Raw genomic sequence first — 16,732 nt, 5'->3', positions numbered from 1 at the left:
ATACAATGACAAATAACTCTGCCCAAGTTGTGAATATATTAAAAACCCAGACATCTTCTTCAGTGTTGCTTTTTTTTTTTTTAAACCAGGTTAGCAATTGGTATAATTTAGACACAAGAGCTCCTTGCTCAGCAAAGCAGTGAACACTGCCCTTTCTTCTGGTAGAAGAAGGGATGTCTATGTTTGTCACTTGGCAGCATGATAGCTTTTGTTTTCCAGTTGGAAAGTATTTCGTCAGCCATGACAAGGACAGTAGATGTTAGCTGCTAAGTAACTTAAGGACTCAGTTTGACACAGCTTCTGCCCGACTCTGCATTCCATGTCTGTCACCTCTGCCAAAAAGGAAACTCGTTTATTTAAGACACATTTAACAGAGACCAGCCATATCCAAAGTGGGCTGACCAGTGAGAGGCCCTTGACACATACCATGCAAAACTCTGCTTTCCCCAGCATTCCTAGATGTTTGTAGGCATCTCAGAAAGAACTGATGTACCATTGTGGGTTTTTGTTGTTGTTTTCGTTTGGTACTGGGGATTTAACAGAGGGACGCTTAACCACTGAACGACATCTCCAGCCCTTTCTGTTTGTTTATTTAGAGACAAGGTCACACTAAGTTGCTTAGGGCCTCACTAAATTGCTGAGGCTGGCCTTGAACCTGAGATCCTCTGACTCAGCCTCCTGAGTAAGTGGATTATAGGTATGTGCTACCATGCCTGGCTCCATGAAGTCTTTTTTTTTTTTTTAAATTATGAGTAATATGTCAGAATAAAATAGAAAATTTAATACTTTAAAGAGCAAAAGACCAACATTTAATAAAGACTATAGGAATTTAGAGAGTATATATCCATAAGGCCTAGAAAGTTACATATTCTAAGCAGCACTTGACAAAGACTCTATGCTTGACCAAAGTAATCAGGTTCCTGAACCTTTTCTCTGTGTACTTTCCCTGTCAAATCCATCTTTAGTAAAAATCTTCAGCCCATGGTATCTGGCCCTGCTCCTCATCTGCCATCATCCCTCAGGTGATATGTGATCACGTTGGCCAATCTTCAGCAAGAATCCTGCTAAGCTGGCTTTGTTAGATAGAGCAGCCTTAATGCTGAGGTTCCCTGTTGGTCATTTTCCATTCACTGATTCCCACTACGCTCCTTGGCTACAAACTCCCATGCTGTGTTAGGGGTTAATCCCACGCTTTCTCTGCCACTACAAAATCCCACTGCAATGGTCCCTATGACTACAGTGATAATTCTGGAGGAAACTGGCCTTACCATGCTTTAACAAGTCTTATTGGATAATTTTTTTCTCCTGAGGGTATCAGTGGATTTCTTGGTGCCTTTCTGAAAACAGAAAAGAGCACTGTGGCTGGGGTGTAGTTCAGTAGTAGAGTACATACATGCTTAGCATATGTGATTCCTGGGTTCGATCCCTAGTACCAAAAAAAAAGAGCATTCCTTCCTCTGGGCCAATATAATTCACATACCAAGGCCTCCAACTTGGAATTTATGACCTCCATAATTACACAAAGCAGCGATGACCCCAATCTCACTCCCTCACTTCTTGGGCCACCATCCTCTGAAAGTAGTGCACTCTGCCCCACTGCCAGATGTAACTCATCACACAGGAACTACACACAGACTTCTTAATTTCTCAGCTCGTCATGAACTTCAGCCATTGCCAAAACTGGTGCCACTGGAAGGAGGTAACATCCTATTTTTTTATAAAAAGGATGATTACAACATATGTCTGGTTATTTTTCTAAATGTTAACAGCCAGGATAATTTGGGAAAGTGTGATGACACTTAAGAGCCAGAGGCAAAGCTATTTTGGACTAGAAGAATCTAAATTCACCAACACCTCGGAGACATCCATGAGGATGCAAGATGGCAGAATGAGCAGTTCGAAAATTAGATTCAGAGTTGACTTTTCCACTATAGGAAAAATGGGTAATGAAAATAAAGGGCTGGGGGGAAGTAGGGTGTGAAAATGTTAGGCAAGCTGTAGAGATTACTGGTATCAACTAACTCACTCTGCTTCAGACTTTCTAATATAAAATCCACCATAGTCTCTGCAAAATTTAACCACTCTTAGTTTTTGGTTCCACTAACCAAATTGCTTGTTCAAGTGGAATTTATAGAGATAAAAATGGACCTAAGCATATCTTAATATTCTTAATAATTTCCCAAAAACATATAAATAAGAACCAGAATAACTTTAAATGGATCTTTAATTCCTTTAAGATATTAACGTACTAGCCTTGACAGCTCTCATCACTTGGGGAAGACCCAGGGAAAAATCAATGCAAATAAAATCAAGTATGAATATCCTAGGCAATGAAGCACAAAACAGATGGCTTTGTTCATGGGGTCAGATTTTATATCTCCAGAGCCACAGAAGAGAGACTTAATCACCAGCTGTCCCCAGTAGGATTCCTGACCTCCAGGCATTACTTAACCACTATCATGACGCAGTGGATTACAAAGACCACATGGACATACGAACAGGAAGCTCTGTAAGTAAAAATCATAAAGAACCACTTCATGTTACATAAGAGCAAAGCAGCTACTGAGGTCTAAGAGTCATGATAAATATGCAGTAATGAGTGAGAAAACATGAAGTAAAACTACAAAGGGGCAGTCCCCATCTTGACAATTTTTGACTTTGTTTTTAAAATGAAAAATATTTTCACAATGAAATTATTCCTCTGTTCCTTATGCACAGACCTGCTAATATCATGCGGAATCATCAAGGCAAAACTGTATAAAACATGACTGAAACCAACCTTCATCTCAAGTTTCCAATCTCCTTTAAATAAGATTAGTAAGTAAAGATCGTACTGTATCCTAAGTAACAAAGGTCTAGCTTCATTACCATCTTTAGAAGATGAAAGACTAGCATTTCTCTCATTTCCTAGGCAACTGAAAGAAATCTAAAAGCAAGCTAAAATGCCTCAGGAGACACCACATCCTATATAGCATGGTCGAAATTTCAAGAAACAATTTTTAATCAATTTCTACACAATCACAAAAGGCAAGAAGTCAGACAGATCAGACTTCAAAGCCTGGCTTTCACATTTAGTAGAGGCTTTCTTTTGAGAGCTAGCTTATGCTCCTCACTTAAAAACTGGAAATAACACCCATTTGGTATGAATGGGTGTTATTTATGAATTAAGACAGATAATTTGTGTAACATAGTTATACAATGTACTACACAAGGTACATAGAGGGCCTTCAATAGAGGTCATTTATTGAATTAAAAGATTTGACAGTTTCAATGATCACATGAACCTCATTTAAGATCCACAAGGCCTTGGAAGCTCTGAAACAAGAGGCACATAGAAAGAGGGAAATACCAAACCAACATGGGAAAGGAGCCTCTGCAGCAAGACAAAGGCGCTCTTGACTATGAAACTTCATCAGTGAAGGGCCGTCCTCACAAGAACAAAGCTGCTCAGGAGTGAGGTTAGATAGCTACGTCATTACAACTCAACAGTAAATGATAATTAAATGGTTCCCAAGACTCGAAACAGGGTGCATCTAGTAGAACAGGATGAAGATTTTAAGATGGGACAAACATGGGAAATGAGGAAGCCTTCTATTCATTTTATAATGCACTTAAAAACAAATAAAAGATACAGACTATTTAGTATTAGGAATCAGAATGTTCAGGTGACCTTGACTCCAGCTCTAAGATTTTATTTTTAAATTTTGTTTTGTTTTGTTTTGTGATACAAGGGACTGAACCCATGGCCTTGCACATGATAAGCAACTGATGTGTACCACTAAGCTACGTGTCCAGTCCTTATTATTTTATTTTCAGACAAGGTATCGCTAAGTTGCCCCGGCTGGTCTTGAACTTGAGATTCACCTGCCTCAGCCTTTTGAGCACCTACAATTATAGGCATGCACCACTGCACCTGTCTACTCCATGGATTTTATTGAAAGTTCCTTAAATTTTCATTGGGATGAATCTCTCCACTTAAAAAAAATTAGCGGCACAAAGATGGCTTATTACTAGTACTACTTAAGTATAACTTAACCAGACCATTGTTGTCTACAGGACCCCCAAGTCTGATTGTTCCCTTTCAAATTATTTTTTATTCATATTATTTACTTGGATATGGTGATGCATACCTATGGATTTTCCAGAAATTTGGGAAGCTGAGGCAGGAAGATCACAAGTTCAAGGCCAGCCTCAGCAATTTAGTGAGTCCCAAAATAAAAAAATAAAAAGAGTAATCTCAGTGGCTCGAGAAGCTGAGTCAGGAAGATAGTTGAGTTCAAAGCCAGCCTCAGTAACAGCAAGGCACTAAACAACTCAGTGAGACCCTGTCTCTAATAAAATACAAAACTGGGGGGACTGGGGTTGTGGCTCAGTGGTAACTCACTTGCGTGAGGCACTGGGTTCAATTCTCAGCACCACATACAAATAAATAAAATAAAAGTCCATCAACAACTAAAAAATATTTTTAAAACAATACAAAACTGGGCTGGGGATGTGGCTCAGTGGTTGAATACTCCTGAGTTCAATCCCTGGTACCACCCTCCAAAAAAATAAAATAAAATAAAAAGGACTGGGAATGTAATGCAATGGTACAGCACTCCTGGATTCAATCCCCAATACCACAAAGCAAATAACATAACAAACAACAACACAACAAAAACCCAAACAAGTAAACCAACCAACCAAACAAAAAACCACATATTATTTTATTTCATTACATCAGACGTCTAAGTTTCAGTGGGAATATTTGGGGCACAGCAGCAAATGTTCATTTAACTTGAAACTCAAACAATATGTTTGGGCAATAAAATACTGTGTTTACTTGTTTTTAAAATAAATTACAAAAAAAAAAAAAAAAAAAACTTTACCAATATAGTCAACAGCTAATGGGAGAAACTATTCATGTGGAATTATTTCTTGAAACGAATTAGCAATGTGAAGGAAATTTTTAGAAAATGTTCCCAAAGCCAGAAATTCTTCATTCAGGAATTAGGCCTGTATGTTTCCAATGGACCAAGCAAACAGTGAAGGGGAATCATTTAGATAATAGCAATCATGCAATCCCTTTTTCATGTTCATCTGTATTTGTTAAGAGGAAAAATGAAGCCAGGTGTGTTGGCATATGCCTGTAATCCTAGCTTCTCATGAGGCTGAGGCAGGAATACAGCAAGTTCAAGGCCAGCCTATGCAACTTAGCAAGACCCTATCTCAAAATTAAAAACAAAAAGGACTGAGAATGCAGTTCAGAAGTAGAGTACTTGCCTAGCATGTGCAAGACCTAGGTTTTAATTCCCAATACCATGGGAATTAAAGAAAAATGAAAACAATTATACTCACTGCAGGGACATAATGGGTATATATTTTGTGAAACTTCTTTTCTCAGCTATTAAGTTTAATTTATGATGATAATAATTACATCACATTAAGTAAAACTCCACTTCAAATTCTGTTTCATTGTTTCCTCTACTTTAGCCCTTTCTTATTGTTAAGTCTTAATATTTTACTGAAACATAATTGGAATAAAGTAACGCTAAAAGCACTTTAACTGCAAATGCATAGTGAAACTTGTAAAAACTTGCAAGTACAAAGGAATGCATGAGAAAAAGGAATATGTGGTCAGAAGCATATAATTGTTTCCCAGCAGGTCTGTTAAGAGTTGACAAGTAAAAAATTGAAAATAGAACTTTAAAAAGTTAGCTGTAAAAATGTTATTCCAAGTGTCTGTTCTTACAAGCTATTCAGCTAAGAGAAAAACAGTTTTGAACAACAAAGAGAACATTCTTTCTACACTGCTAATGCAAAATTCTACTAACAGCAGGTGACTTCTGCAAATGTCCAAGGAGATATATTATCACTTTGAAAACTCAATTTTGATTGTATGTCCTCCTCTGAGAAGTGTCTTTTCAGGTCCTTGGCCCAATTTGGAAAGCAGTATGGAGATTTCTTGGAAAGCTGGGAATGGAACCACCATTTGACCCAGCTATTCCCCTTCTCGGTCTATTCCCTAAAGACCTAAAAAGAGCATGCTACAGGGACACTGCTACATCGATGTTCATAGAAGCACAATTCACAATAGCAAGACTGTGGAACCAACCTAGATGCCCTTCAATAATAAGATAAGAAAAATGTGGCATTTATACACAATGGAGTATTACTCTGCATTAAAAAATGACAAAATCATAGAATTTGCAGGGAAATGGATGGCATTAGAGCAGATTATGCTAAGTGAAGCTAGCCAATCCCTAAAAAACAAATGCCAAATGTCTTCTTTGATATAAGGAGAGTAACTAAGAACAGAGTAGGGACGAAGAGCATGAAAAGAAGATTAACATTAAACAGGGATGAGAGGTGGGAGGGAAAGGGAGAAAGAAGGGAAATTGCATGGAAATGGAAGGAGACCCTCAGGGTTATACAAAATTTCATACAAGAGGAAGTGAGGGGAAAGGGGAAAATAATACAAGGGGGAGAAATGAATGACAGTAGAGGGGGTAGAGAGAGAAGAGGAGAGGGGAGGGGAGGGGAGGGGAGGGGGGATAGTAGAGGATAGGAAAGGCAGCAGAATACAACAGACACTAGTATGGCAATATGTAAATCAATGGATGTGTAATTGATGTGATTCTGCAATTTGTATACGGGGTAAAAATGGGAGTTCATAACCCACTTGAATCAAAGTGTGAAATATGATATATCAAGAACTATGTAATGTTTTGAACAACCAACAATAAAAAATTAAAAAAAAAAAAAGAAAACTCAATTTTGGTATGAGGGCTGGGGATGCAGCTCAGTGCTACAGTAGAGTGCTTATCATGTATGAGGCCCTGGGTTTGATCTCCAGCACCACAGAAGGAAAATAGGAATGAAAGTAGGAAGGAAGGAAAGAAGGAAGGATGAAACAAAAGAAGCTTCTTTATTATGAAGATAGAAAGATTGAAGACTTTGGAGATACGAAAATAAAGGCTTTATTTTTTTAGAAATCGTCTGCATTTATCTACAAATACACAAGATACATATGTTTTAGAAAATGCCTATTTTTACATATATGTGTGAATTTAAAGACATAACCAGGTATTAGAAAACATATGCATTTAATTCATTTAAGTTAGTTATGCTGAAAACTTTTTGGGGTAGGAAAGGGGTAAAGTCTTAGAGTTGAAAATACTAGCAGATACTTACAATATGCAGAAGTTTTAACACATCCACAAATCTGCAAAACAAAACAAAACAAAACAAAAGACAGCAATGAAAAAATGTTTTAAATGAGCCAATAAAGAAAACAGCAGTCTTCTGAATTGTAAACTAGATACCTACACTTTCTCTGAGCTCATGATCTCCTTGGCAATATGATGAACTTTACTTTTGATCCCAGCATCTTCATCCTGTGGATAAGAGTTCATTAAGAGAGCATGAGTCTAGGCCATATCACCCTAAACACGCCTGATCTCGCCTGATCTCAGAAAAGATCATGAACTCATGAAAGGATAAAGGAGGTCAGCTATTAGCAGTCAGGAATGAATTTCAGTTCTGATCTTACAAGTGTCCTACTAACATATGGTTCACACTGATATAGAACATCTCAAAGGCCAACGTGGAGCATTAGATGAGAGGTACTCCCTGACACAGAAGTAGCTGAGAGCCGTGGGTAATGGGATTGATGGACTATACTGGGGAACCACAGGGCCTTGGTGCAGCAAAGCCATCAAGGTTTCAAAATGGAAAAGTCACATTCTGCAACAGAAAGGACCCTTATAGCTATTATATGAGTCCTTCAGGTACATATAAATAGCCACATAATTATTAATGAAATATCCAATGGGAATGCATAAAAAGCTTCACCCTAAGTCCTTCTAACTGAGAAACTGGAGTACGATCTGAATAGGGCTCCTCATACCAAACACTAATCACACTGTAGCCACAGGATCTCTTAATTTCCTTAAAATCCCTCTTAGATATATGCTGTTAGAGTCAAGGCCATTTTACTCTAAAGATCCAAAATAAAATTCTGCTTTGTTCTTTCTAAGATGAGGTGTACCATGTTGTCCAGGCTGATCTCAAATTCCAGGACTCAACCTTCAACAGATGAATGAATTTTAAAAATGTGGTACATACACATGATGGAATATTATTCCATCATGGAATTCTGGCATTTGCTGGCATATTGATGGAACTGGAGAATATCAAGCTAAGTGAAATAAGCCAATCCCAAAGAATCAAAGGCAGAATAGCTGAAATGAAATTTTTTTTAAACTTCTTTGTATGTAAACAAAATGCCCTAGAGGGACAAAAAATGTGCAGGTTTGAAATAAATAATAATACAGATGCCTCAGAAATAGATCTTAGTATTTTGTTGTTTTAGTTTAAACATTGATAGAGCTGGGCTTTGGCTCCAGGGAATTAGAGAAAAGGATATAAGTCTCTCTTCATTTCTGTTTTTGTTTTTATTTAAAGAGATTCCTTTATTTTGTTCATTTATTTATATATAGTGCTGAGAATTGAACCCAGTGCCTCACACATGCCAGGCAAGCGTTCTACCACTGAGCCAAAACTCCAGCTCCTTCATTTCTGTTTCTGTGAAAGATCTGAATATGCAGTTCCTCAGTGAAGGACAAATAAGACTAAGAATAAGCAATTATGACATTTTAGATAGCTAAAGGTGAAAATTATGATTGCTGAATGAAAGAAAACCCAACCAATAGCAGAAGACCAAGAAGACCCACTTAAAATAGGGATTAGCCAAGGTCCAAAGTTGATTTTAGAAGAACTAGGGGAGACATGGGGATTAGCTCAGTGGCCGAGAATTGAGGCCCTGGGTTTGATCCCCAGCACTGCAAACTGTACACAAACACATGCAAAAGAATTGGGAAGAGATCCCAAATTTCCCAATATCTAACCGAAGAATTATTGTATTACACACTGAATTTCCCTTCAATATCTATGAGTGACCTTGTCATAGCCTCACAAACATTCACTGCTGAACATAAACCCACATTCCCACTCCCCTAGCAAGATTTAACAAATCCAAATACTCTGCAGTATTTGCATAATTTTTTTTTTTTTTTGTACCAGGAATTGAACGCGGGTACTCGAGCACTGAACTATACCCCAAGCCCTATTTTGTACTTTATGTAGAGACAGGGTCTCACTGAGTTGCTTAGTACCTTGAAGTTGCTGAGGCTGGCTTTGAATTCTCAATTCTCCTGTCTCAGCCTCCCAAGCCTCTGGGATACAGGCATGTACCACAACACCCAGCTGCATAAAAATTTTTTAATGAAACAAATTGTTAATTATAACATTAAAGTTCTCTTCTCTTTCTCCAGAAGTGACCACCAATCTTGCAATGACTGTGTGTATTTGTTCCTTCTAAGTTTTCATACTTTATTACAGAAGAGTTTTCATACAATAACAAGAAACCCTGACCTTTCTGTCAGAATGTAAATACGGTTAATTGTGAAAATAATCTTTAAAGGACAATCAATTACTAGTCAAAGTGTAGAACAACCTAGTCCTTGCCTAGGATATCTGCCTTGCTCCTGGCTTGACCTTAGCTCTCACATTTATTGTTAAAGGGATAATTAAATGAAGGTTGACCTCTCTCCCTGTTATCATTCCTCTCTTCTAAGATAAGGTGTTGAATGATTGAGACTAATAGGTTGCATTAAGACTCAACTCCATTCATTCACCATTTAAACTATGCTTAAAAAAAAAAGAGGGAGAGAGCTGGGTGTAGTGGCACAGGCCTATAATCCCAGCTACTTTAGAGGCTAAGGCAGGAGGATAACAAATTCATGGCCAGCCTGAGCAACTTAGCAAGAACACCCTCTTAAAAAGAGCCAGGGATGCAGCTCAGTGGTGGAACACTTGGCTAGCATGTGCAAGACCCTTGATTCAATCCCTAGCACCATACATACCACACAGACCATACACCCACGTACAGAGAGAGAGAAAGAAACTATATAGTTAACATCCCTGGGGAAGTCATCTTAAGTGCAATCTGATCTTAGAGATCACGTGTCAATCATGCTTTAATAACCACAATTGCATACACATACATACCATACACATACTTGGATCACTATTATTTTGGAAAAATATTTAGCAAATCATTGCTTTTATATTATAATGGGTTTATCAGTATCATCTCTAGCTAGAAAGTTTAATGCTTATAAAATACGGTATAACTTTTAGAATTAGAAGTACATTAAGGAGAGCTGGGTGTAATGGTGCACATCTGTAATCTCAGTGAACTGGGAGGCTGATGTTGGAGGATCACAAGTTCAAAGGCAGCCTCAGCAACTTACTGAAGCCCTAAGCAACTTAGTGAGACCCTGTCTCATAATAAAAAATAAAAAGGATGAGGATGTGGCTCAGTGGTAAAGCGCCCCTAGGTTCAATCCCCAGTACCAAGGGGGGGGGGAGGAACAGGATTTCAGCAAAGACATAAAAATGGCCAACAAATATATGAAAAGTTGCCTGACATAATTACTTAATAGGGAAATGTAAGTTAAAACCAGCTTCACACCCACAGAATGGCTATATTTAAAAAAATAAATAAATAAAAGGTGTTGGCAAGGTTGTGGAAATAGTAGAACCTTTACACATTGCAGAGGGGCATGGTAGCCCTTGCTTATACTCTTTGATTCACGCTTTCTGCTGTCACCTGATATCACTGAGAACAGAGTTTGTACTTCTTATCTTCCTTGTTATTCTGAGGTCATTTCCAAGAAAGAGGAGTCTGTTCTACTTTATGCTGTCAATGTAAAATCTGAAGTTAGTAATTGATTTGCTAACATTTGATAGCAAGGTGATTAAAACAGCTCCCCACCAGCTGATTCACTGTTATATGGCTAAGCCTGACATAACCAATCATTAGGATCACCATCTACGCTTAAATTTCAGATTCCCAGGCACCTGTCTTGGAAATCTATAGGTCAGAGATGGAACATAAAAGTGTGTGTTAGTGGGGGCTGGGGTTGTGGCTCAGAGGTAAAGCGCTCACCTAGCATGCGTGAGGCACTGGATTCAATCCTCAGCACCACATAAAACAAAGATATTGTGTCCACCCAAAACTAAAAAATAAATATTAAAAAAAATAACAGTGTGTGTGTGTGAAAAGCGGGAATTAAAGACAGAGCCTTCAAGAAGCAAATAAGAGTAAATATGTAAATTAATGATATACAAGTCCAACTATGAACCTGACATCTTGAAGGAAAGAAAGATCATAACCAGACGGGTATGAAATCAGGAAAGGCTTCACAAACGGTAAAGCATCTAATGAACTTCAATCATTTTTTTTAAACAATCCATCAAACTTGCTTCCTAGTGTTAAGGCTCATAAAACAAGACCCCAAAGCATGATGCTTTGACATGCTGACCACTTTGAATTATAGGAAACTGGAGGCCTATGAAGCAGCCTTAGACTCAAGGTCTCTCTAACCTTTTCTTGTTTCTATCCACCCTCAAGCACAGGGAGGGGTTCTCACTGAAGTTTGCTTAACTAACTAAATAAAGTTCTTCCAAAAGAAATACAATTGCCTGGTGGGGGGGTTGTGCCTCAGAGGTAGAGTGCTGGCCTACCATACTTGAGGCACTGGGTTCCATCCCCAGCACCACATAAAAATAAAATAAAGATATTGTGTCCACGTACAACTAAAAAATAAATATTAAAAAAAAGAAATACAATTGTCTTGAATTTCCTCCTTAAAATCTCATTAATTGGAAAAAGCTAACCCACAGAGTATAGTAAAAGGTCTCCATATATATTTATACTTCCCTCTATTCTTCTGAGAACTTCTACCTGAGAGACTGTATCTGCATTATAAGACCACCTTTGTTCACAGTAATATCCTGCCCTCCTCCAATTTCATTTTCCCCTATGAGGAGGATGTTGAAGTTTCAATTATCTGGCCCTCTGTATATCATATTTTGTGTGGCTCCTATAGGATCACTAACAAATTTGCATGCTTTTCTTGTTGCTGATCTGTCCATTATCAGTTTATTTCAGCAGACTCAAATATGGAATCTTCAGATAGAAAAGTTTAGACTTTCCTATTCTAGCTACTGTACATACCCATGGATTAAAACCAGAAACATGAACTCTTCTTTCTTTTCTTTTTTTTTGTAGGGGGGGATACTGGGGAACCCAGGGCCACTTTACCACTGAGCTACATCCCTAGCATCCCTAGCCTTCTTTACGTAGAGATAGGGTATTGCTAAATTGTGGAGGCTGGCTTTGAACTTTTGATCCTCCTGCCTCAGCCTCCCGAGTGACTGGGATTACAGGTACCGCCACACCTGGCCTGAACTCTTCTTTCTTGCCTCAGAGCCATCTTTTATCATTCACACCAGAGTTGACAAGGCCTGTCAATTCATCCTTCTGAATATTTCTTTATTTTTTTTCCCCACTGTTAGATTTCCATCATGTGGCAAAATACCTGAGATAAAAAACTTGAAGGGAGGAAATGGTCATGGTCTCCGCAGTTTGGATCCATGGTCACTTGGTGTTGCTTTGGGTCCGTGGCAACATGACAGGAGCATGTAGCAGAGGAGCTGCTTAGCTCATGGCAGCCAGGAAGCACAGAGAGAAAGACAGGAAGGGGCCAGGGTCCCAAAAGTCCCTTGAAGGGCAGGCACCCAATGACCTACCTTCCTTCCACCAGACCTCACCTTTGAAAGATCCCACCACCTCCCAACAGTGCCACAGCCAGGCAACCAAGTCTTTACCACATGGGCCTTTGGGGATTCAAACGACAGCACTGTCCTTCAACCCTGCCTCCTTGTCTTGCTTGTGCTATCACAGTAGCCTGTCTGGTTTACTCGGCTACAGACTAACTGCTCTGCCATCTATGCTCTACATCACCACAAGGAAAATATCCTAAAATGCAAATACAATAATGCTAGTTATTGAACTCATCGCAGCCCCCTGTCACATATGGGTAACCAAGACCAAATTTCCCTTCGCCATGTAAGTGAGGCACCTCACAATGCATCCACCATCCCTGGCTGCTCTCTCCTACTCCTCCCCATTGTGTACTCAACTCCAGCCAAACTGGAATCAACCACCTTGTGACTCCAGTGTGCTCTGCCCTTACCTGTCTGTCTCCTTCACTTGTACCTTTCTTTTGGTTTTGACTTCCGGCCACGTCAAGGTGATCCTTCTCCCTAAGCATTTCTACCTGTTATGTTCCAGTGCATCCTTTAAAATAACACCCAAAGGTCTTCTCTTTGAGGGCTGCCTTGATATTCTCTTCCTGCCACCCCCCAAAGGAAAAGATCACTCTCTTGTTCACAGAGTATATACAGGACTTTACTCGGTGGATTGTGTTTATTTCCTGAAATGTCCCAATTCCCTCTAGTCTATGACCTTACTCACCCTGGTACCTGCAGATAGCTCAGCCCCTGAGCTTCTGCATGGTTAAAATTCAGGCTTAAATAAATGTGAACAAGGGTGGCTGCCACCTTCTCGGAATCGTAGACCAGGACATTGTTTTTACTATATACTGCCTAATATAAAAATGCAAATTTAAATAAACTAAAAACTTCTGTCCTTAAAGGAGTAGCATGCTGCACTAGATGATTAGGACTTTTCCAATTTCAGAATAATGGAAGTCTATTTATTCAATTATCTATTTTGCCTCTTAAACTAGGAAAAGTACCAAGCTAAATAAAGAAAGATGATTATTAGAAAATGAATCAATGGATTACAATCCTTTTCAAAGAACACAAAAAGTCCGAGATAATTAAAAGTCAAAAGAAAATGTGAAGTTTCTAGAGTACCTCCAACTTGTAAAAACAAGTGACAGATTCTCTCCAACTCGAACAATGATGAAAAACACACCTCTCTGTAAACCTCAAGAAAGGCCAAGTTTGGCATCTCAAATTTTTGGTTAATCAAAATTCTCACTTAAATGGTATCACATTTCAAAGCAGACTGCCTGTTAAATAACAGCATCTTCCAGAAATACACTGCTGTGGAAGTTGCAACATGAGACACAAACAAATGAAATTACTTTGTCAGGGTCATAAAGCAAATCAAACACATTCCAGAGCAGAACCTTTGATGTGAAATCCAGTTGTATGCTCTGATCTCAGTAATGGCCCAACTTGGTAAGTTCTCAACTATGTTCTTCTCTTTTCATATTTGTTCACTATGTTGCTTCATAAAATGTATCCACTACTCTTTAACAGAATTATTAAAAGGCCTTTTTCTATCCTACTCAAGAGATTTAATAAAATGAAACAATGTTAACCTCCAGACCTACCTGACAGCATCTCTTGTTCCTTAAGTTATCCCAAAGATGAGGTGAATCATGACCAATATCTAAAGGACAATGCTCTCTTCAGTTCTCACCCTTCTATTCACCAGGGAATACATCACAAGCTATTTCACAAAGATGATTTGGAAAAGGACAAGGAAACAAGCAGAATGAAAAGGGTGAATATTCTAACCATGAAGAAGCAGAATAAATCCCTCATTTTTTCCCCTTCAGTACTGGAGATTGATAAAGTGATTGAGCACTTTATCACTGAGACACATCCCCAGCCCTTTTTATGTTTTAATTTGAGAGAAGGCCTCACTAAGTTAATGAGGCTGGCCTCGAACTTGTGATCCTCCCGCCTCAGCCTCCTGAGTTGTGTGCATCACCATGCCTGGCCACCTCAGTTTTTAAACAAACATTTATTAAGTGCTGAAAGGAAACAACAAAAAATATAAAACTAAGAAAATTTGGAAAAAGAGACAACAGAGAACAGCATGGCTCATTGCCGCACCTGTTATAATTTGGATATAAGAGTCCCCCAAAGGCTCATGTGTTAAAGGCTTGGTCCCCAATGCAGCAATGTTCAAAGGTGGGGATTTGGGGGGAAGTGATTGGATCATGAGGGCTCTGACATCATGGAGGGATTACTCCAATGAGGGATTCATAATTTGATGGCATTATTAGGAAGTGCTGAAAACTGTGGAAGTGGGGTCTCGGAGGAAGTGGTCATGGGGGGAATGCCCTAGAAGGGCATATTTTGACCCTGAACGCTTCTGTGCTTCCTCTCTGGTTCCCAGCTGCCATGAGCTGAGCAGCTCTCCTCCACCATGCTCTTCCACAATGATGCTCTCGGCCCCACCTTGGGCCCAAAGCAATGGAGCTACCAACCCTGGACTAAAACCTCTGAACCCCTATGCTAAAATAAATATTTCCTTCTTTAAATTGTTTTTCTCAGACATTTTGTCACAGTGATGAGAAGCTGACTAACTTACCAATCCAAACATGTCCCATTGAGCTTTCTGAGAATGATGTACCAATTTGTTAATAGAGATAGATTTGGGTCAAAACCCCCAATTCAGGGCATTCTAAGGCAAATTACTTAACCTATCTAAAACTCTTTTTCTTCATGGGAAACAAACAGGACATGGGTCAGATGTTTATAATAGAGTGTTATGATGTGCAGCCACAGCACAGGGACAAGCAATGACACACACAGGAGTGGGAGAATGCTAATTTCCATTTTTTTTTTTAATAGCTTTATTTTATTTATTTATTTTTATGTGGTGCTGAGGTTTGGACCCAGATCTTTCGCACATCCTAGGTGAGCACTCTCCTGCTGAGCTACAACCCCAGCCCCTAATTTCCATTTCTTGTGTGGTACCATTTTTACCATTAAGGAGAGTAACTTTTTGAATTCCTACTTGCTTTTTCTTCACAAAAGACAAATAAGGGCACAATAGTTCCTACCCTTTCTTTTTTCCTCTTACAGATTTGGGCACTTTCATGAGGAAAATATTATTGGCATCTAGACATACATCAGTGATTAGCACTGACACACACACTGGTTATACGTCCAGGATATATGCCACCTGAAATAGTTTGAACTCTGTCTCCTTAAGAGGTCCCAATGTATTCGGAAATAGGGTCATTGCAGATAAGGCAGAGTGAGGTCATACTGACATCCAATATGACTGCTGTCCTTTAAGAAAAAAAGGCTCAGTGTAGAGACACTGGAGTGGCAATACCACGTGATGGCACAGGCAGAGCAGGAAGTCTGCAGCTACAAGGCAAGGAATTTCGAGAATTGCAGGCAAACCACTAGAAGCCAGAGGAGGCAAGGAGAGATCCTCCCCTGCAGGTTTCAGAGGAGCATGAGTCTGCCAATCTTGATTCCTAACTTCTAGCCCCCAGAACTGCAAGACCACAAGTTTTTGTTGTTTTAAGTCACCTGGTTTGAGGTACTTTAATCACAGGGAACCTAAGAACCTAGGACAACCTATTCCAAATGCAATCACAGAAATAAATTACACGTTTAAACATGCATAAACTTTCTTGACTTTCCAAGTGCTATTACCCTGAAGCTGTTGAACCTCAGAGCAACTCCAAGAACAGTGTTAGCTCATTTTACTAAAAGAGAAACAAAGGATCAGAGAAAGCATAAAGAAACTCCTCTTCCTATGCTCCTACTCCAAAGAACTGGTTTTTCTTTTGCATATTGATATCACCTTTTCTACTGGAGTCTCTGGAAAGCCAAATCTGTGGCCATCCTTGGCTGCTGCATGGTATTATACGATATGCATGACTGTGTGATAGTCTTCCTCTTAGCATTATTGTGTTTCCTTTAGTGGGACTTCCTTTATTCTTCAAGAGCTTTATTTAGATATGATTTACATACCATAACATGTATTTTCATTCCTTTAAACAGCTGAATAGTTCTTAATGCATTCAGGGTTGTGTAAATATCACCATAATCTAATTTT

General features: G+C 39.0%; 1 protein-coding gene across 3 annotated transcripts in view; it reads right to left on the bottom strand.

Annotated features, from left to right (window-relative positions):
- Fgd6 (FYVE, RhoGEF and PH domain containing 6) overlaps window positions 1-16,732 on the bottom strand; it is a 113,788-nt gene that overhangs the window by 51,621 nt on the left and 45,435 nt on the right. For all 3 annotated transcript variants that reach the window (XM_071609630.1, XM_071609631.1, XM_027952511.2), the window contains exons 4-5: window positions 7,309-7,376; window positions 7,174-7,204 (exon numbers count right to left, since the gene is read on the bottom strand). In XM_071609630.1, the coding sequence (XP_071465731.1) occupies window positions 7,174-7,204; window positions 7,309-7,376 (99 nt within the window). The remainder of the gene's footprint in view (window positions 1-7,173; window positions 7,205-7,308; window positions 7,377-16,732) is intronic.

The sequence above is a fragment of the Marmota flaviventris genome, chromosome 3, assembly GCF_047511675.1.
Source record: "Marmota flaviventris isolate mMarFla1 chromosome 3, mMarFla1.hap1, whole genome shotgun sequence".
NCBI lineage: Eukaryota > Metazoa > Chordata > Mammalia > Rodentia > Sciuridae > Marmota > Marmota flaviventris.
Note: the sequence above shows the minus strand (reverse complement) of the source record. Positions and strands in the feature narration are given on the sequence as shown.